At 37.7% G+C, this 22,552-nt stretch overlaps 1 protein-coding gene across 1 annotated transcript; it reads left to right on the top strand.

Annotated features, from left to right (window-relative positions):
- The first annotated feature begins 820 nt into the window (after positions 1-820).
- On the top strand, positions 821-22,233 carry BRMS1L (BRMS1 like transcriptional repressor). The gene is made up of 10 exons (XM_071426873.1): positions 821-1,028; positions 5,541-5,631; positions 8,968-9,095; positions 11,770-11,849; positions 14,958-15,054; positions 15,442-15,525; positions 16,792-16,856; positions 18,176-18,215; positions 18,929-19,055; positions 20,699-22,233. Exons 1-10 carry the CDS (start codon positions 893-895, stop codon positions 20,820-20,822), a joined length of 972 nt encoding a protein of 323 aa, XP_071282974.1. The 5' UTR covers positions 821-892; the 3' UTR covers positions 20,823-22,233.
- Positions 22,234-22,552: the final 319 nt, after the last annotated feature.

Raw genomic sequence — 22,552 nt, 5'->3', positions numbered from 1 at the left:
ATCAATTAACAGCAATTAGTGAATGAACAGACAAGTAGTGATACTCAAAGCCAAAACAATGATCCCAAACCTGCACAGATTGCAGTATTATGTCTTTAGTCACTTCTCATACCCAGTCTCAGAGGACAGCTGCCACTTTCAGTTAAGTCTGACAGTCTAAAGCATATCACACTGGTTACAGGACAGCATATGACGCCGGAGAAGAAGCAAGTTCTGTTGGGCAGGCCACTATTCATAGAATCATAAAATGGTTTGAGTTGGAAGGGACCTTAAAGATCATCTTGTTCCAAAAGTTCCTGGAACACTTCCAGGAATGAGGCATCCACAGCTTTTCTGGGCAACCTGTTCCAGTTCCTAACCACCCTCACAGTAAAGAATTTCCCTTTAATAACCACAAGGACTTCTCCCTTCGGAGATCCGAGCCACAAGGGACACCTTGCAAGGATGCTAAACTCCTCGGCGGGAGGCTGGTGGGGCACACGTGAGGCCCCGCGTCGTCCCTCCGCTACTTCGGCAGGGAACGGCCACGATCGAACCTCCTACCGCACAGGGCCACAGCCCCGCTCGGCGTCCTGCGGGGGAAGCGGGCAGGTACAAAGCTCTGCCCCGCCGCGATGAAGCCTCTCTCGGCGCCGAGCAGTCCTGTGAGTGTCCCGGGACAGAACAGGCGAGCGAAAAGCCGCCGCTAGGCACCCGGCCCCTCACAGCGCCCCGCCGGCCCTCAGGGCGGACCACAACTCCCAGAACGCCGCGCGTGGGGTGACGCTAGACGGCGGCGGGACTCGGCCAATGGGCGGGCGCGCAGGCACCGGGCGGGGAGGAGCGGCCGGTGGCAGCGGCGGAGCGGCGGCGGGAAGGGCGGGCTCGGGGCTCCACAGCAGCGGCGGGGACGATGCCGGTCCATTCCCGGGAGAAGAAGGAGAATAATCACGATGAGATGGAGGTGGACTACGGAGAGAACGAGGGCAGCAGCTCTGAGGAGGAGGAGACCGAGAGCTCGTCCGTCTCCGAGGAGGGGGACAGCTCAGGTACCGCAGCCGCCCGCAAGGCAGCGCCGCTGAGAGGGCGCCGCGGCGGCTCCCTCGGCGCTCCGTGCTGCCCCGGGGACACACCGGTTCCGCCCCGGCTCCGGTGGCTGTCGGTGTCCCCCCCCTTCCCCTCCCCCCGTGACCCCGCCCCGGCCCAGCCTCTGCTTCGGCTCCGCGGCTCCTCTTCGGGCCGCCGGCCAGGGCGCAGGAACGGGGCGGGGCGCATGGGCAGGGAGCCCCGCCGAGCCCCGAGCCGGCGGCTCCGGAGCGGGCTGGTACCCGGCCATAGCCGGCTGGGCCGCGCCGCTCCGTGCCAGAGCCCTGCTGCGCTGGTGTGCGTCCTCGCTGAGCTCTCCGCTTAAGGGCTTGGCGTATATACATACGTGTGCATACATGAACACGTGTGTACGCACATAGAAGTGCGTATTTCCTTGCAAGCTCATGAATTTCAACTAGGTGTTTTAAGACCTGTCTTTGGAGGGATGGATATTGGAAAACCTGTCAATACCACTGGCCTCTTTTGCAAATCACTTCAGCCTCTGTTCAGTTAAAGGTCCCTTCTTTTTTCCGTAGTTTCCATCTGGACTGTAGGTTTTGAATTACATTAATAGCTGAAATCTAGCTATAAAAGGATCACTTTTTCTATGCTTAATTTCCACTGTGTTATTAAGAAGGTTATTATTATCTCTTCTAAGTTTCCTTGTGATTACTACTTTCTGTCTTTGATCTTAAAACAGGTTTCCAGGTGATAACTGGTAGGAGTTTGTGATGCCTCATTTGACTAGCAATGAGATGCAAGACAGGGGATGGAAAGGAAGTTGGACAGGGTTAGTGAATTGAGAAAAGTCCTGATGTCGATATGGACCAGGACCAGTCCTAGTCCTGACATATGGTTCTGGCAGCTTAAGTGATTTAGTGCTGAGGCCCCTATATCACCAAATTAAAACTGTAGATTATGCTGAGTTGGAAGGGACCCAGAAGGATCATTTAGACCAACTCCTGACTCTGCACAGGACACCCAAGAATCATACCATGTGCCTGAGAGTTTGGGATTAGGAAGGAATAAGTGTGTTTTAAGTGAATGTAGTCTGTTCATGTTTCTTTAAAACAATACAAGAAGCTCTTCAGATAATTTTTGTTGCATTCCACAGAAAAAAGGCTTTTAAGGGAGTACTTAAAGTGTGATGATTACCGAAAATTACATGCTTGTCTCAGTGTCTTGGCCAATATGAACATACTTCCTGTAAGCATATTGTTCCTACAGACTTAAAATGATAAGGAATAAGTCTCAATTGAAATTAGTAATGAATTTTTTGTCAAATTTGTAATTTGCTTTACTTGCATTCAGCCTTCTTTTTTTTTCCTGTCTTCACTAGATGCCTGAGAATACAAAAGGTGCTGTTAGAGGAAGCGTGACTCGTCCTTGAGAGCTGGCACTCTTTCTGTCCTGTTTATTTTGATGTTATGTGTTTAGAACAGGTGTTTTATTGACTTGGATATAGAATAGTTTGTTAGGGATGAATTTAAAAAGCCACAAGTTATGCTCACTATCCCAGAGGAGAATTTGGCCTTTTTTTGAAGTACTTTATATAGGCCACAGCTTATTAAAAAAGCTATTTTAGGTGCTGTTACATTTTAAATGCTGTGTGCATTTTTTTTATTTTTAAACCCGGTTGCCCTAATTACTGTGTTAGACTGCTTGAGTATAGTAGGAAAAAACAACTGTGATTTTGAAAGTGTTTTAGAGTACCCTAAATACTTTTTGCAGTATGAAACTGTACAGTAAATCTGAAGTTTTGAGATAAAATGGACCTATCAGCAACTGTTTTAATATGGTTTTAATATCAATTGGAAAGCCATGAGATTTGATCTTACAACATTTTACTTTTTCAGCAATGCATATTCCATAGTCTGAATGTTGTTTAAGGCCATGAGGAAGAAATTCTGTAAGTGGGGAATTAAATATATTTCAGGACTCTGAAAATCTTCATAATTTTATTAATCTTATTGGAGGAAGAATACAGATGAAACAATTGAACTTGGCATGTGAATTGACATTTAGTATCAATGATAGGGAGAATGAAGACTTCTAGGCAGAAAGTCAAAGGCTTTTGAGAGTATTTGTAGCTGAGAGGAGATTGGAGAGAGCTGTGTGTTATTTCTTTATCTACAAGGAAGTCAGCTATACCCTTGGATGCCAGTGAATAGCAATTTCCTTGCAACACAAGTTTAAAATGTAAGATGCAGTCCCTTTCCCCTCTAACAGTGGGTGTGCTCTGATCCTCAACCAGGATTACAGTTCTAGTTTGCTTTGCTTTGTACTCCCTAAACAATAAAATCCATGTTAATTTAAGAAGAGTTTATGAGTGAACTCCTTCCTAAAACATACTTAGAATTGAAAGCATAACAAAACACATTTGAAGCATGTTTGAGAATAAAGGGGAAAATTGTGGTATCCCAGTGCTTGTTCCTGTTTGGTTTCACTGGGAGGTGCCTTCACATTTTAAAGAAACTTTTATTTTTGTAGCACAGAAATGCTTTAGGCAACTCTGAGTAATATGATTGCCACATTCCTTAAATCTGGCCAAATTATAAATTGCTAAATAGATTTTGGCTTGGATATTGTGTCCAACAGTCACATAAAACTTTGTTCTTTCATATGATTTTCAGCCTTATTCTGGGATTATGATTTTGCCTTACATTTGAGAACAATGTTTTAATATAAATAGTATCTCTTAACAGCCTGATATGTTCTTCCCCCACCCTCCCCATTCCTTGTATTTTTTTTAAGTTCTGTCTTCAAATTTTCTTGCTCTGCTTTCAAGTTCTTCAGGTTATCCTGTGTTTCAAAACTTCCTTTTTGACTGTACTAACAGTAGTATGACAGACCGCACTAGGTGTTTAATTGTGGCTCATAGTTGCCATTGTAATACTGATTGGCATTGCTGTGCTGACTGCTGGTTTGCATGTCCAGGCAGAGAAGGTCAGTATGGTTTTTTAGTCTTAAAAGCTTGTGATGATTTCAGGAAGAAGTTAAGTGCTGAGAGGTCTGAGTAGACATCTGATTTAATGGGATCCTTCCAAGCAGCTAGTGGCCCTGAAGCTACTCTTTTCACCTCATCAGCTTTACAAATTGCCGTACTGTTTTGCAAAACAACAAGAATGAAGGATGCTGCATTCTGTAGTTGGTGTAGGAAACAGCATAAAGCAGTTAAACGTATTTGTTGGAAAAATGTGAGTGACAAAGAAGCAAAAAGCTCAGGGTTGTTTATAGTCTAAAAGAATGATCCCTGCTGGGTTCAGGATCCTACTTTTCCTCTCTGTCGGAGGTAGGATTTCTCTTGCCAGAGTAACTGCTTACATAAGTAAGGGCTCCTTAGGACAGTGCCTTCTCTGAAGCATCTGGCCTGTTTGCACCAGTTCAGTTCCTGAGTGCATGGCCATGCCTTCTGCATGCCTGCTGTTGGTTGATAGTGGTCAGCTATCAACTGAGGGCCAATTCCTGCAGATACTGCTGTTATAAAGCAGTTTCACTTACCTGACTTTAACAAAACCTTTTTTCTTTTTTTTTTCTGGGAAGGCTGGGAAAGAGTCAAGAATTTTGTATATTAGTTTCTCAGTTTTCTAGTCTAAGAAAGGCCAATGGAGGTAACAACTGATGTTTAGTAACATTGGATGTCTCAATGGCAGTGTCAAAAGTTTTGGCAAAAAATTTGTGTATTTATGTTGCTTTATCTTCCCTAGGTAAATTACAAAAAACAATCAGGAATATAAATTAAAATAAAATCTGTGAAAAGAGTTTAACATGAACTACTTTTGCTGCATAAAAGCATATAAAGTCACGTCTCTGCAGTGTTCTAGACTTTTCAGGTTATGAACTGTTTAATTGGGGTGATTTTGAATGCTCATTAAAATGAATTTCAGATGTTTTTACATTAATATTTCAACTTCAAAGAACTCTTCCAATTGGACAGGATGAAACCTGTTTCAATATTATATGTTACTTTTTCTTTTAGGAATATGAATAAAACAAGTCTTGAATTTTATATGCCCTTAACTGTGCATATAACTGTGCAAATTCCAGGGATTGCTTTTGTTTGTACTAACCCAGGATACACTTGAATTTTCAGTGGTGACTTATAACAGCTCATGCTTAATGTTGTCTTTCATTTGGTGTGATACACATTGTTTAGTTTTTCTGTTTCATGCATTCTTATATATTCTTTGTATTTCAGTCATGAAATTACCCTCTTAAGGTCTTACAGTGCTGTTCTTTCCTGTTTTGAGGAAGAAGAATTGCTGGTTTTGGAGTTTATTCTAGAATTAGATCTAGGTTTCTTTCTTTGTAGCTTTCTGTGTGCCAAGTGATTTCTCATATTCTGCTTTATGAGAATAATAATATGAGGGAAACCGTTCATGGTTATAATTCAGGCACCCTTCCGCATTCACTAGAAACTAAGTAGCCAGTTTATTTGATTTATATTACATTGTTCATTTTTTTTTTATTCTTAGAAATGGATGATGAGGACTGTGAAAGAAGAAGAATGGAATGTTTAGATGAAATGTCCAATCTTGAAAAGCAATTTACAGACCTTAAAGATCAGTAAGTATTTTAATGTTTCAAGTGCCTTGTTTGAGGATCCATTCCATGAAAGTATTATGTGCAGCTGGTGTTTCTTGTCTTTCATATGTGTGGATGCTACTTTTGGAGAAGAGTAAAGACTGGGAATTCTGAAATTACTTGCAGGCAGTTGCTCTAGAATGTTTCTGTGTATTCATGTATTTTTTGTTTTGCTGTAAGGATGGTTTTGAAATGTTGTTCCTGTGGAGCGCTAGTCTGGGTCTGTTGCATCAAACTCCCTAGCAGAACCAAGAAACTGGGATTTTAGGGAAATTTGATATTTTGTTTAATTACTTATTCATTCAATATCATTCTCGTACTTTTATATATGTGGGAGAGACCTAAATGCATTGTCTTTCCTAAGTAAGGAATTAGGTTGGGGTTTTTTTACAGCAGTAGTTTTTATAGTTGGTACCAATCAATGGTTCTTGTGGTTACTGCAAATCTGGTACCAGTACAAGATAAAATGAAAATACTGTTATCTCTCAGTCTGCCATAATACCTACATAAGTAGCTAGTAAAAACCTACTAAAAAGAAGAGATAAACTTAATAGCCACAGTTATTTAAAAGCGATTGTCATTTGTATTACAGCCTGTCATTTGTATCATAGAATCATTAAGGTTGGAAAAAACCTCTAAAATAATGAAGTCCAACCATTTACCTATCAGTGCCAGGTCCACCACTAAGCCATGTCTCTAAGCACCTCATGTGTGCATATTTTTGAACACTTTCAAGGATTCCACAATTTCCTTTGGCAGCCTGTTCCAATGCTTGAAAACTCAGCGAAAGAAATTTTTTCTAATATCCAATCTAAGCCTCCGTGGTGCAACCATTTTCTCTAGTCCTGCCTCTTGTTACCAGGTAGCACAGGCTGACCCTCACCTTGCTGCAGACATTTCTCAGGTAGTTGTGGAGAGCAGTAAGATCTCCTTGAGCCTCCTTTCCCTCAGGCTGAACAACCCCAGCTCCCTCAGCTGCTGCTTACAGGACTTGTGCTCCAGACCCTTCACCAGCTTCATTATCCTTCTCTGGACACGCTCCAGCAGTGTATGTGAAGTAAAATTTGTTTTAAGTTAGGTGCATCTGTTCAAGTTTAAAATTGGTGGTATTTTGGCAACTATCTTAATAAGGTGCTTGATAAGTGAAACCTTGAGAAGACCTGGTCTGTTCTTGGGCCATATGCTTTAATTGAAAACTTTGTTGTTCTTATGGTTCAGATGCATATTTATATTGTGAGATAGTTTTTTCTGCTACAGAGCTGAGACATATAACTTTCTTTGCATAACAGGACACTGTGAGGTCTGGAAATAATAGGGTCTGGAAGGAATTGCCCAACAAGAAATTCCTTGCTGCAATGTCTAGAGAAGACTGTTTGTTCTGCTCTTTGGGCTGAGCATGGAAAAACCTGGGAAATACAGCCAACTGATGAGTACTTGAGCCAGTTGGTACTGATTGGTTTGGCACTTGGAAAACTGTCAGCTTTTCAAAACTGTCAGCCATCTGCTCAACAGCTTGGATGACTGAAAACAATTTATGAAAACAGATCTGTAAGAAGTGAATATGAAAGAGGGTGGTCCTGAGAGGAAGGAAGCAAATACTTCTGGGGGCTTAAGGCTTATAAATGGTGTTTGATAAGTGGTAGGGCTGTGGTATATGGAGGAAGGCATTGTAGAGACATTGCTTAGTTCAGATATAGAGATATTTGTGTGGGCTGGAAGAACAGTGATGGTGGGGATATCAGAAATGGAGCATTAGAATGATGGAAGAGGGATTATAGGGAGAAGCAGCTGTGAATAGGGAAACGATGACATTGGGAAAGTAGAAAAAGATGCATGAACAGTGGGATTTTTGTCACAACTAACAGCAGAGATGGTATAATGATTGGGTCTGTCCCCTCATCCATTTCAGGGAAACTGGAATTGGATGTTATGAGATAAGTAGCATTTACAGTAGTTTGGTAGCATTTATTCATTTTAGAAAAATCATTGTTTGAAAGTAATGGATAAATAGTTGCAGTCCATTAACTAGTGCATGGGACCTAGTGCTGACAGCACCCTGTCCATAACTGTTTGCTTTGATGTACCTGGTACTTGGTGCTGTGTAATCAAATGTTAGTGACTGACCCAGTCAGGTGCACTGTGCAGCCAGGCTTATGGTCTGGCTAAATAATTCTGCTATAGCTCTGTGCTAACCACCATGTGCAGAGCATGCTCATCAAGGGTTAAGCCCAGCAAACTGGGGTTTGATCAGCTGCAGGCTGTGTTAGCTGACTGCAGGACAAATCCTGGTGGCAAGGTGAACAGGCAGTTATTTCTCAGAAGTCTTGATAGATCAGTATAGGTGAACTTGATTTTGTCTAATTAATTACTTAACGTGTGCACTTTAAATAGGTAAAAAGCAGCATCCTTGTTCCAAGGACATCTGTTATGTCTATATAAACAGGTAGCACTTGATTTGTTTGTAACACTTACAGAGTTTGTACACGTTTGTTTTAATTTTACAGCTTTTGATTGTGGGGTGCAAGGTGAAAAATGAGAACAGGAGAAGTTAGTTATATTGATGATTCTAACATGGAACTCTAGCTCCACAAGTACGTGGAGCTTTATTGAGATTGAAATGTTTGTAATTGATATTACATTAAATTTGTCAAAGTGCAAGCAGATTTATTCATTGTCTGCCAGAAAATATCAGCTTTTATGGAATGACTAAATTTCAGGTAAAGTAAAAATATTTTAATTACACTTCCTTTTGGCAGGAATGTAACGTGTCAGAAATTATCTCATGATATTTATACTACTATGCAACATGTAGATTTTCACAGGAGATGAATTGAGGGTTGCTTTATTAAGCACCTGCATCTCGTTTTGCTTGGTTTATGGTAGTGTGGGAGCAGATATGTGACATAAAATGTGAATGATCATTTCTGTCAACAAACTGTCTTTCTCTGTCATGACATAACCTAGTTTGTTCTTATGCATTGTATTACCTTTTCTTCTCCTCTGCCATGTTGATTCATGTCCTATTATTAACAGATGTGCAATTTTTTTTTCTTCCTTAGAGATGGAGATACATTTAATTTTATCCTTTCTGCACTTCTGATTGTTTGCATTTGCTTTTTAGAAAGGCTTGTTAGACATGGATACTGTTGTTCAAAAAGAAGATATGTACTGGAAAATTCAAACACTAGCAAATCCTCATTTTGTTTAAGTGTTCCTTAGCATTAAAAAAGGGATGACAAATACTTATTTTAAAAATATTTCTTCTAACTTGTGTTTTATTTTAAATAAAATACATATTTTTGTTTCTTTTACTTTAAGACTTTACAAAGAAAGATTAAGCCAAGTGGATGCAAAGCTACAAGAGGTCATAGCTGGAAAAGCACCTGAATATTTAGAACCATTGGCAGCATTACAAGAAAATATGCAAATCCGAACCAAGGTGGCAGGTAAGCATGTAAAATGAGTATTGCTCTTTCAAAGTATAAACTTGTTATGCATTTTAGGTTAATCTTCTGTTTTCTTTAGAATTGTTGAAGGAGCGTGTTTCAAAGTTAGAAATGTTGTAGCATAATTTTAAATATGAAGTAGTTTTTAAATCAAAATGAATATGTTGTTTACCTCCGTGCATAAGTTGCCTGATAAACTCCCACTAAAAATACGTCTTTTTTAAATGTTTCACTTAATAGCTGCCTGTCTTTGTGTAGTAAGAACAAAATTACTGAGTAAAAGCTAAGAATTTTTTTAGTCAGAAGGTTTGGGATCAAGTCTACACAATGGTCACTCTTGAAGAGATATGTAGGTACTATGTCATGAAATGTTTGCAATCTAATATGATGACATTTTTTCCTGCTCTTCTAGTCTGTGTCTCTTCTCCTCTGTTCCTATCCTTCCATTCTGTCTAGGGAAAGAGGAAAAGCCTCTTGTCCTTGGTGCTTTTCTCTAAGCTGAATTTTAGTTATGAAAACTAAGGTTTATACAGGTTTTTGCGCTCATAGAAGAAGGCAAGAACGTTTATCTGCTTGTATACAACCATATATTCATATGAAATGGTAATATTATAGGAAGACAAAGTTCTGTACTTCCCTAGTGTAAATTTGTTTCATGTTACAGCTTGAGTCCATTAGGAGGATTCAGCTGTCTAAGGCTTACATAACACAGGTTGTCAGAGAGCCAAAAGACAGACACCTGTGATCTGTAGGCAGAGAAGCAGTGTCTTTTCTAAGAAATTTAGCAGAAACATGGTGCAGGCTCACTGAAAAGTGACAGGCCACCTTATGCTTTTCATAATACTAGTGCTGTTTCAGTAGTACCCAGTATGTCTTCATTGGTACTTCTGACTTTGAGAATTTGAAATCTATTGATCTGTTGCATTTCTGTCCCTCCAGGTCTTATCTATAATGCTTTTTCTCAGCTGCTGACCCAGCCTTACTGGGTTTTAAGTTCTTAGCCCAAGTTTACAGGACTAGTCCTAAGCAGCCTACTTAGGCTTTGCAGGAGGATCTCAGTTAAACTTGCAAAAGATTTGATATAAAAGCAACCTTAATCCAGGCTTTTAATTTTCAGTTTTAAATGTGGCTGTCCATCAGTGCTTTCATGTAGGTAGGTATGGGATATGCAGCATATTACACATTCTCTTGATTGGTCTTCAGCACCATTGAAGAGCCATGTTTCAATGTAAAAAAAGCCCAGCTTAGAAACAACAGTTTCCTTGAAGCTGAAAATAGAAAATAGGAGGGTTTTTTTTCCATTTGTCCCCAACTGAATGACCTTGATAAAATTATTCCAGAGAAAGCAAGAGACTGCAGAACTGGCTTATGTGCTCCTGCTGTTTGAGAGCCTTTACAGAAGTGGGTAATAGCAGGACTTGAGTTCCACCAAGTAACCCATAAGGACCTATGGTTGCCTAAGAAAGGGGAGGAAGTGGTGACAAAACCCCTAAACTAAACTATATTTTGCTAAACTTGGGATATAATTGCATCTGTGTTAGAAATGAAACTTGTGTTCCCTGGCTCTCTAAGGCACTATTCACACAAAATGTGGATCTTGACTATTACAGCAGGTCAGAAAAACAACTGTTAGTTCTAGGATGGTTCATACCTATATTTTTCAATTACAGGCAAATAAATATGTGACCTAAATATACCAGTCAGCTGTAAATATTAAGAAGATAAAAGCCAGCATAACGTAGCAATGAAAAAAAAGAACATTTTGAATTCTAGAATAGCTTCACTGTGGAAAGGTGATTGATGCAATACTTGGTGGTTTGTTTTTCGGAGAGATTGCTGCTAGTAGTTCTGTTCCCCTAGTAGTGTTCATTTATAGTAAGTTGAACTATAAGGGAAGTTGGTTTTGGAAGTTCTTTAGTTGTAAGACACCACCACTGTGTGTGCAAACTTAACTCCTCAAGTTTCTAATCTGAAGGAATATAAGTGTTTTTTGTTGAATGCATTGAATATATTAAATCAAGTTCTGTAGATGCTTGCCAGATATTACATTTCAGGTACCTCTAAGGTTTTTTTCAGCTGGCTTAGTGGACACATTTCCAGAAATATCTAAAAATGCTCCTAATGCTTAGAAGTGATACCCTTAATCATAAGGTGACTGTTTTTAAGAATGGAACAGTGTTGTTAATTATTGTAATGTAATAAGGTCATGCATTAAAAAGTAAGTCTTATTCCAAATATTAATTTGTAAAACCTTTTTCTTTCAATCAGTTTTCTAGCTGTTTTACAACCCCAAAACCTTATTTTAAACTCTAATTAGAAAAGAGAAGAGGCCATTCAGTACTTAAGTTTGAAAACTGATAATATTCAGGATAATTTGATCAGATATATGAAATTGACATATTTTCTAAAGTTAGTGTGACCACTGGTGTAATTTATTGACTGACAGGAGAAGGAATTAAAATAGCATTTAGTTTTTCTCAGATCTTCAGAATTAAGGATTTACTTGTTCTTATTTTTATTCTTTTAAGCAGCCAACCACTCTAAGTGATATATGTAATATATCTGTATTTTTGCTGTGTGCATATGTTGGGACTTGCAGGCAGTCTTAAAATAGAATTCTGAAGTCAGATATTTGCTAAAGAAAGTAATATTGCTGTAATTTGTCTGATTACAGGTATCTATAGAGAGCTTTGTCTGGAATCTGTGAAGAATAAATATGAATGTGAAATTCAAGCCTCTCGACAGCACTGTGAGGTTGTGCCAGCTGTTTCACATTGATAGCTAATCTCCTCTAACTTTACTGTCTGTCATGCTTTTCAGGTTCAGTGCATGTTTTTATTATTGCTGTTATTTGCTATTTGAATGCAACTGCTGTGTAATATTTAAGCCCATGCAAGAAGTTATTCAAAGCATCTGAAAATTAGAATCATAGAATGTGCTGATTTAGAAGGGACCCATCAAGATCGTCTAGTCCAATTCCTGGCCCTGTGCAGGACACTGAAGAATCAAGTCATGTGCCTAGGAGTGTTGTCCAAACACTTCAGACAAGCTGGGTTCATTTTTCTGGCGAGCCTGTTCTAGTGCTCAGCCACCCTCTGGGTGAAGAACCTTTTCCTGATACTCAGCCTAAATCTCCCCTGGCTCAGCTTCATGCCTTTTCCTCAAATCCTATCCCTGGTCATGAGAGTAAAGAGATTGGTACCTGCCCTTCTGCTTCCACTTATGGGGATATTGAAGACCAAGATGAGGTCTCCTTTCAGTCTCCTCCAGGCTGAACAGACCAAGTGACCTCAGCTGCTCCTCATATGGTTTCCCCTCCAGAGCCTTCAACATCCTCCTGGCTCTCCTCTGGACACTCTCTAGTAGTTTAAAAGCTTTCTGATACTGTGGTGCTCAGAGCTGCCCCCAGCACTGGAGGTGAGGCTGCCCCAGTGCAGAGCAGAGCAGGACAATCCCCTCCCTTGCCTGGCTGGTGATGCTGTGCCTGATGCCCCCCAGGGCAGGGCTGGCCCTCCTGGCTGCCAGGGCACTGCTGGCTCAGATTCAGCTTTCTGTCAACCAGATCCCCCAAGTCCCATTCTATGGTGCTGTTCTCCAGCCTCTCATTCCCCAGTCTGTCTGTACATCCAGAATTACCCTGTCCCAGATGCAGAATCCAGCACTTGTTCTTTTTTAACTTCATCTGGTTGGCAGTTGCCCAGCCTTCTAATTTGTCAAGGTCTCTCTGCAGGGCCTCTCTGCCCTTGAGGGAGTCAGTAGCCCCTTCTAGTTTAGTGTTGCTGGCAAACTTACTTAGTATTTTTTCAAGACCCATGTCTGAGTTGTTAATGAAGATGTTGAAGAGCTTTTTATTAGTTTGGCTTTGCATATATATATATGCAAGTGCTAAGTCTTCTTATTTTTTCATTATCAAGTTCTTATTAATAGATTCCCACATGATTTTTTACCTTTTTAATAAAAAGATTACCAGGAAAGTAACTAAAATATCTGACATAATTTTAGCAAAAAATGCCTTATATTTAATAATAAAACCAAAGAAGTCTTTTTGAGATGCATTAGAAAGCTACTGATATAGCTGTAATTTCAAAAGCAATTACAAGAAAAATACATTTCTCTCCTTGAACATAAAGGTTCCTGTTCATGTGTCTAAATACTGGATACTGTAGTACAAACACTCAATACATGTATGTCCAATGCTGTACATGGCTGCTTAGATCCTTTTCATCATAGTACTCCTCAGCCCCCTTACAGTTGCTTAAAGGTGTTTTCTTCTCAGTGGTTCACTATATTCCATAAATCTTGGTACCTACTATACCAATAAAGCAAGAATAGGCATGTGTACTTTAGAAAAGTTTTCCATTTTCTTGATGCCTTGGGAAAGCATTAAGTGTTATAAAGGATGACTCATTACTGGCTGTCTTTACTCCTGTGAATACTCCTGAGGCTGGACAGAGTCCTGTAAGACTTGCAAGGTCTCTTATCCATTATTAAATGATTTGCCTTGGCTGTGTATTATTCCTGTTTGAGGTGGTCTTTCTCCCTTGTTTTGCTGTTATGTGAAACATTCAGAATTCACTATCCAGTACAAGTCTCTTGGGGGGAAAAGCTCTATTAAGTCAGAAATGCTGCTTGTAGAATTACTGTTGCTCTGGAATATAACCATTCAGCAAGAATGCCTCTGATGCCTGTAATAGCTTTCACACCTTATTTGTTACCAGCTACATGAAGCAGAACACATATCTAAACACAAACTCTACTTAATTTTAAAATGGTCTCAGAACAGGTATCACTCAATTGTCACTTCAGATATATGTAAAGAGGCTTCTGCCTTTTAAATTCACCTGGGAAATGTTTTTTATAAAGCTTTCACATATTGTTCATGTGAAAATTATGTGAAAGGAGGTCTTCAGAATTTGAATATTCTGTAACTTGAGGGAATCGTAAGCGTGACAGTCATTTAGGGAATAGGGTTCTTTGTCCATTCCTTGACTGATTTGCTTCACTCTAGCAAACTAGCTTGAACACAGATAAAGGGAAGTTTCTGTTGCTGTGCTGTGGGCAAGAGCAGTTGAGGTGCAGACATTGCTCATTTGGCTGTAGGGAACTGCAGCTTCTGACAGAGACGTGGTAGCAGATAACTGGATTCATTGACTTGAGCTGCTTACACTGTTTTTTTGAGTCAGTCCAAGCTCTCTGTTTTTCAGAGTTGTTAAAGACATTGCTCACTGAAAGTGAATGTTAAAATTGAACAGTTGGCTGTGTTTTCTACTCATAGTTTTGGAAACATGCAAGCTTGTGAAAGAGCAGTAAGGTTATTTCCTTAAGGCTTGGAACTCAGCTTAATTCCCAGTTACTCTTTTAGAGAATTTATTGGGTTTTCATGCTAAAGAGTAACTGATCTGTAAGATACTGTGCAATTTAGTGTAGGAGATAGCTTTATAAAAGGCTTTCCATGAAAACATTAGCTTTTGTGATTTGTAATGAAAGGTGGCTTAGAGGCTACTACTTTAGTTACCCATTGTGAATAAAACTTTTCTATCCACAAAAATACCATGTTTGTGTCAAAATGCAAAGAGTTATTCTGGAAAGATACTGCATGCTTTTAATTACTCTTGGTACCAGTAGTTGATAAATACGTAATTATATTTTCACTTATATTTTCACTTATATTTTCGTGCTAAGCAAGTGTGCTCTTTTTAAAGAGCTAGGATCTCATACTAAGAAAGTGGATAGAGGGAGATGTCATATGCTTTGTGGCTTCTGAAAAAGCTATTCTTATGTTGCTTCCACTGATGCCTTAAATTGTCAGTATTTAGATCATTGAACTCACTAATGTAAAAATCTGTAACCTTGCTTTTATAGAGTGAGAAGCTTCTCTTATATGATACTGTACAAAGTGAACTAGAAGAGAAGATTAGAAGACTTGAAGAAGACAGACATAGCATTGACATTACCTCAGGTGGCTGGAAATTCAGTTTGCTTTTTTATTATTTGATTTTAATCTTCTGCTGGGTACTGATTAGTTGACTGTACACATAGTATGTCTGATGAGTTTTAGATTGTCTGGTTGAATGCTGTTCAGCTGTAGACTTTGGGCAGGGGATTGAATTTAAACTTCAGTTTTGGTTCAGTAGTTGTCAGCATCCCTTGTGTGTTCTGAGAGTATTAATGTGTGTCTACATAATCTTGTAATTCTTTGAATCTTGAAAAAACACCTTTAGTCTGTTCAGAAACAGCATCTCCTGAAAATGTTATTTTTTGGTTTTGGACAATATTTTCTGCTATAAAAAGAGCTAAACATGTACATGTTTCTGATTCGTAGCATGTTCTTATTATATCTTTTCAGAATTATGGAATGATGAGCTCCAGTCCAGGAAGAAAAGGAAGGATCCATTTAGCCCAGATAAGAAGAAACCTGTTGTTGTATCAGATATCCTTTTACTGAAATCTTTGTTCTTTCTAGTAGTGTTTGCAGTTTTATAGCTGATTTTATTACATATGTCATTAAATCAAGTTGAAGGGATAATGCATTATCAAAAGTGATTTTTACATGGCAGATGTTGTTCTTATTCAGATTAGAGAAGCCATGTTGACATATCCTCCCATCATGAAAATTGAAATTAAGATTCTCTTACCTAGCTACTAGTTTTAAATAGAAAATGTTTCTAAAAGTTGATTTTTCTAACTCTGAAGAAAAATAGTTACAAGGCAAAAGCAGAATCAATTATATATTAGTATTAGGTATAAAATCTCAGCAATTTCAGGCTGTTTATAAAGTGAAAAGTCCTTTCAGTTTTAAAGTAAATGAATTTGTTATTTTTGATTGTAGTTTAGAAATAGTTGTGAGCTTGTCAGATAAGTGCAAAGCAAATACTAGAAATTTTACCCAGCTTCTCATTTTTAATTTTTTGCTATTTAGAGAAAAAAAAATGAAAGTAGTTAAAAGATTTCTAAAATTTCAAAGGTAATTTTAAGTTTAACCTTGTTCTCCATTTTATGAGATTATTTTTTTAAACATCCATTGCACCTTTTGCTAAACTTATTTTTCAGAGATGAAATGGGTAGAAACAAAGTAGAAAGTGAAGACTATTGTAATGGAATAGCTGTACTATATGGAATTTTGTTCTGAAGTTCATTTGTTCTAATACACATTTTTTAATTTGCAATTGATAGTTTAAGGAAGGGAACTTTGCCTTTCTGCCTCCTCTTTTTAAAATATTTGATATTCAGCTATGTGGGGCTGACCATACTTTTCTCTTGAAGATTCATGTTGCGGAATACTGTAAAAATAATTATTTTATTTAAGCTGATACTAGTGTAGGTGCTGTTTTGCAGTGGTACATTGAAATTGCAATCAATTTTTATTGTAATTTGAATTATTGCAAATAGAATAATTTTTGAACTGTTAGGAATGGAATGGTTGTGTGTCAGCTGTTTATCCTATCCTTATGTTGAACTCCAGTACCCTGAGTATCTACATACTATTATTACCTCTTTTAATAATTCTTAAAAGTGAACTTCTAGGTTGCATAATTCAAAGATGGATGTGTTTGCACTGAGCTTTTACTTTGTAAAAAGTAAAAAGTTGGTATGCTTTTTGTGAACCATCTGCAGAACAGACCTATTAATACCTTTCTACAAACATTAGAGTATTTTTATTATTTCTGTTTAAAAGAGTTTTCCCTAACATTTCCACGCCCTTATATAGTTTATATGTTACAAGACCTTGATATACTTGAAGACTGGACAACAATAAGGAAGGTAAGATGAAAGGATGAATGCCAGTGCCTGTGGATTTAGTTGGGTTCATGTCTAGTCCTTTTGCTATTTAAAAATGTGTACCTGGATTTCTTACATGATCAAAACACTAAATAGATTTTTATTTCTTCAGTAGTCAGTTAATCCTTTCACTTCAAGCTGTGTTATTGCTATTTCTTCTGATTCTACCCAAATCATAGAGAGGAATCCATTAAAGGGGTGCAAGAGGATATCTTTGAAATGGGGAGTCCATAATTTTCCATGAAAAAATGTGCTTTACTTATACTTTTTTTTTACTTACACTTTTTTTACATAAAAATGGGGAGCTGTGTTTTTCTCAGGTTATGAGAGAGTCATGGTTTAGAGGAAAAGAAATTTGTTTAGTCAATTGATACATTTGAAAAAATAAATCCAGCTTTTAGTTGCATAATGCCTTTTTAAGATTGTAAGACTGTTGAAGGATCTTGCTGCAATGAAATGCTATCCTTGCCTTGCACCTGCAGTCAGAAAGCTTCCCCTAATATCCTAGTGCATCTGAGTTTATGGAATAGCAATCCACTTAGGTGAATTCAGAAACTTGGTGGGGAGTTGGCTGAGTCAGTTTCTATCCTGTTTTTTTCCCTGTACCTCTTTTCTGAACAAGAAGTTAACTGTGACCTTTATATGAGAACTTGTCTGACTTTTCTCTTTCTGTCACAGCAGAGGAACAGACACAAAATATCTTTCCCTAGAGCTTTTTTCTGTAGTTTTACATAATTTTAAACAGTAGCAACAAACCCAGGATCTAGGCTCCCCCCCCCCAATCTAGGGCTTTGCCTTTTCTGGAAATAATTTTTAAAATCCGAAAAAAGCAAACAAATGAACCCCCAAAACCTCTTCAGTGCTTTATTTTTTTCCCAAGGTTATGTGTGGTCTGGAGTTTACATGAAGTAATATTTGTGAGCTTATAACATATAAATTAAAAGATTAGGTTGTTCATATAGCATTTTGTTTTTCAGAATGAGTTAATGTAATTTTGTGTTTTCTTGACAGAATTGCATGAGAGCAATTTTGAGGATTTAATTTAGAAAAGCTTGAGTTATTGAAATCAAAACTTAATAAAGAAGGTGATTTTTTTTCCACCTTCAAAATGCTTTTTTATGTAGCTACCCAGTCACCATTGAACACATTAGAATTCTCATTGTATTTTTTGCGTGTAAATGCAAGTATACACTTGCATATAAAAGCAAATACCACTGCATGTTACTGCACAACTAATGCTGGCAGTTAAGACAAAATGACCCTGCCTGCTGACTAACTTTAATTTTCTTTTGTGTTTCAAGGCAATGGCTACACTGGGACCACACAGGGTAAAGCCAGAACGTAAGTAAATATGGTCTAGTTTCACAAGACAGAACTTGCTCTGTCCAATGATGCAATCTCCATCCAGGCAGATTGTATTTGTTATAGTACTGGTGTAGTGATGGAGGATGGGGTGAAGTAGCTGGAAGATGTGGCTTTTGTCTTTCTCCTCTCTCAGGTGCTGATACCTGTAGCTTGATTGCTGTTGCTTCTGGTGACAAATTCTAGAAAATTATAAAAGAAATTCAGACTTCTAATGGTGGTTTACAGCAATTCATATTAGCAAGCTGTGCCAGTGTTTGCACAAGATTAAGCAGAAAGCTGAGAGCATTGGCACCTTTCAGGTGCATTTCAAAGGATGCTCAAATTGACTGCAAGCTACAACTCTGAAAAGGCAGAGCTGTGGGAAAGGAGTGGTATTCATATTTGCATATTTGGCACTGAAGGGAGAAGCACGTTCTTGCAAAGTAAAGTCACATATTTGAAGGTGAGGAGGAGAAGGGACAATAGGCACGTAGGTGATGGCTTCTATTTGAAAATGAAAATCTAACTTTTAATAATCTGACTGGAAATAAAAAGGTATATTGCTTCCAATTTTCCAATTCAATTATTATAAGACAGACTACTGTTGGAAAAAATGTCTCTTCTATGTAAATAACTTGATGAAAGTGTATTTAACTGCCTAACTGATTTCTGTGAAGTTAATATTAAATCACTTTTATTACTTAATTTAGCACCTGTCAAATTAGAAAAGCATCTCCATAGTGCTAGATCTGAAGAAGGAAGACTGTATTATGATGGCGAATGGTATGGACGAGGGCAGACGATATGCATTGATAAGAAAGATGAATGTCCTACAAGGTAAAGATTATTCAGCTTATGCAGCTCTGTACATTATGTTAAGCAATAACTAGGATGATGGCATTGAAGAGTAAGGCCTATGTGGAAATACTGCCACCTCAATGACATTTACTAGCTCACCTTGGAAGACCAGTATTGAGATGAGTGCTGATTTGTGAAAGAGGATAGTAAAGGTTGGAATTGATTGAAGGGTTGTCAAGTTAGGATCTCTCTTAACAATTTAAGCTGTAACTAGTTTCTGATAGCCTTGGAGTAATTTTTTTCCTAGTATCTTGGGAGTTTGTTGCTTTGAGAATTTGACCCAAAAATACTTAATTATGGAAAAACACTTCATGCTGTTGAAGATAAGCTTTGTTTTCCATTGATTAGTGCTCTGAAAGAAGAGAGGAACTTTTTAATGGTATTTTCTTCTCTTAAGAAAGGTTCTGCCTTGGAACAGTCTAAATATTAGAGTGCAAATTTGGTTGAATGTTTAAGATCTATAAATGTGTTTTCTCTGTATAGATAATATTTGAAAATTCTAAAATTCAGAGTGTATTTAAAATAAAAGATATATCTTACCTTTTACTGAATGGGGCAAATAAGTCTAAGCCTGGTGTTAATTAAATATGCACATGTACTCAGGAAAATTGACTTTAAATTTATAGGTCAGTAGTTTACTGTAGAACTGGCTGTTTCTTTTCTTCCTTATGTATGGTGTAGAGGGACAAATTTTGGTGATTTTGGTGTTTCTTCAGGGCTGAAACAGGAAGGTATTTTAGTAAACTACAGATTGTGTCTGAAATTAAAAAAAACTCTGGATTAATTTAGCAGAATACAGCAGTTGTACTGGGCCAAGTAAAGATCTTAGTATTCAGTGTCTGACAAAAGCTAAAAGCTGATGCTTAACAGGGCAGTCATGCAGTGGAGCTTTCCTGGGATTTCAAGACCCCCAGATTTTCTAAGACTTGAGGGAGTTGTCACACTCAGTATGCAATAGATTTTTGTTCTGTTAACTGTTTTGATCATTGGTTTTGTGCTTTCTGTTCTCCTCATCAATGTACTTGAAATTATAATTTTCTGTGTGTATGAGGAGGGAGTTTTGTTCACTATTTGTGTTAAAGGTTACCGTAAGGAGCATAAAACCAGGGCTCATTTAACAGGGAATCAGTAAGTCAGCTTTCAGTTTATTTCTTGTGATCTTGGCATAATGAGTAAGAGTTTAATACATTTTGTGCTTTAAATCTTGGCTTCAAGTTGTCCAACATTTTTTCAAGGACTTCATATTCAATGTAATTTCAAGGCTTTTCTTGTTTTTTTTTTTTTACTATGGGTAGTTTGTTGTTATGTTTTCTCTGTGTGACTGTTGTTCTTATAAACAGTTAAAGTATTTGTACCTGTTAGGGTTTTCTTGTAAGAGAATAAAATAGATGGCTGAAACATTAGCTACCTTCACTAAAGACACATGCAGTTCCCAAGGAATTAAGTTAAAACTTTCCTTAGAGTGGTGCCAGTATCTTTTGGGCCTAGCATTTACAATTAATGCATATTTTCATTTACTGTGTGGAAATACAGCTGCAGTTTTGAGGTTATTTTTAGCTTATAAGCTTTCTAAATTCTTCTTGTTTTTCTTCCCCTGACCCTTCTTCCCTCATTTTCTGTAGTGCCATAATTACAACAATTAACCATGATGAAGTTTGGTTTAAAAGACCGGATGGAAGCAAGTCTAAGCTGTATATTTCTCAGCTACAGAAAGGAAAATATTCAATAAAGCATAACCACAACTGACCGTTGCTCACCGGATGTGAAACAAGTGGTATTGCCATGCGTGATGTGCCATGGGGTGAAAATTGTATTTAATGGTGTTTTGTATTCCTTATCTATTTACAGCAGTATCTAATGTGTATTGGTCGTGCTGTATGTAAGCTTCATATGGACGGCCTTCAGAAACCTGAGGAGGGTGAATCCTGTTAACAGATCTTTTGCCTCTAAATTGGGTCCAGTGCCTAAGATGTGAAGTATGCTCTTCAAGTATAACGCTTCAAAACTTAACATATTTGTAATTTAGAAAGAATTATTTTTCCATTGGTGACCAGTTGGTGTGAAAAAAATTATAACCGTAATTACCAGCAACTCACTTTATTTTCAGTGACTGTCTCATGCTTCTGTTGTGGATGTAAATTTAGCCTGCTCAGCTGTTGCTTTTGAATAGATTGTAAAATGCATAAGCATCCTTTTATCCAAAGTGTACTGATTTATTTAAATTATTGTCCTCAACAGCTTTGCTAGTACCGACTGTGTTATATTTTGTAAGGTTTACTATTGCTTGTAATAAAACAAAGCCAATATTTTGAACTATGTTTTTGAAGAGCACTTTTCTAGTGTAGGACCCTATTCTATAGCAGACAAATCATTGGTAATGTTTTTTCTTGATTGCCAGCAAAATTTATGCATAAGGTGGACAGTGTTGCTCCAACCTGTGTTATATGTAGCCCACAAAGAACGACTGGGGGGATGGTTACATAAATGCTATTGCATGGCCTGCATGTTTGGTCCACAGTTGTATGAAATATGATGAATTTTTGTTAGGAAAGGAAAATATTTCCCCGGAAGTCATGTATCTGGGAGACTTTACACTGAGTTTTCCACCAAAGACTATTTTCAAAATTTCTGTACCCCATTTCATCTTACTGTACACCAGAAGTATTTCATGCAGCTTAGGAAACTGAGTGTCTTTTCAAGTCTTGCTCTTTTAGCCACAGAGAAAAGTCCTAAATCCTTGATGTTACTGTGATGTGCTTCGAGCAACTAGAATGATAGATGGGATTGTTGAAGAATTGTAAACATTGGTTATGTGCACTTTAATCTCCACTTATGATGATTCTTCTTAGAGAACATAAAGCATCCATTTGCTTTAAATGATCACAGCAAATAAATATTTTTATTGTAACATATAAATTAATCGTCTCTTCTAGTGCAGGGTGGTAAGTACTTCCAAATGCCAAATCAGTTTCTGCTGAGTGATGCTTTTCTACAATTGTATGACATTATAAATCAAATGTACATAAAGTATCAACTGACATGTTGGCTTTTAACAATATGAACTGTATGTATACAGTTGTTTGATAAACTTTTTGTAATTAAATATTTGCATTTTTTAACTTAGTATATAAATAAATGATCTGTGGTAGTGGACATATTTTCTGTTGTTTTGCTCTTTGATTTTCTAGTCTTGTTGGAATTGTTGATCTACCAAATGGCAAAGGGAAATATTTTTAAATAATCAGAAGGCCTAAGGCTTTTTAAAAAAACTTTTGACTTGCACCTTTTTCTTTGGATTTTTGAGAGTTTGTATGTATACATTTTGTTTGTTTTTACAAACTTTTAGAAAATATTTTATGGACACTTACAAATCAAACATAAGCACTGCTAAGAATCTCATAAATGTTGACATGCTTGAAATCATTTGTATTTAGGCCATGCTGGGTACTCTAAATGGTTTTGTGATTCACCCCTTT

The sequence above is a fragment of the Agelaius tricolor genome, unplaced genomic scaffold (assembly GCF_023055355.1).
Source record: "Agelaius tricolor isolate 1412-34295 unplaced genomic scaffold, bAgeTri1.0.p SCAF_5, whole genome shotgun sequence".
NCBI lineage: Eukaryota > Metazoa > Chordata > Aves > Passeriformes > Icteridae > Agelaius > Agelaius tricolor.
The sequence above is the reverse complement of the archived record's forward strand: the minus strand, read 5'-3'. Positions and strand labels throughout refer to the sequence as shown.

Coding starts and splice junctions, on each gene's coding strand:
- BRMS1L (XM_071426873.1), top strand. CDS start 893: ATGCCGGTCCATTCCCGGGAGAAGAAGGAGAATAATCACGATGAGATG. Junction 9,096..11,769: donor AATCCGAACCAAGGTGGCAG/GTAAGCATGTAA, acceptor GTCTGATTACAG/GTATCTATAGAGAGCTTTGT. Junction 11,850..14,957: donor CCTCTCGACAGCACTGTGAG/GTTGTGCCAGCT, acceptor TTGCTTTTATAG/AGTGAGAAGCTTCTCTTATA.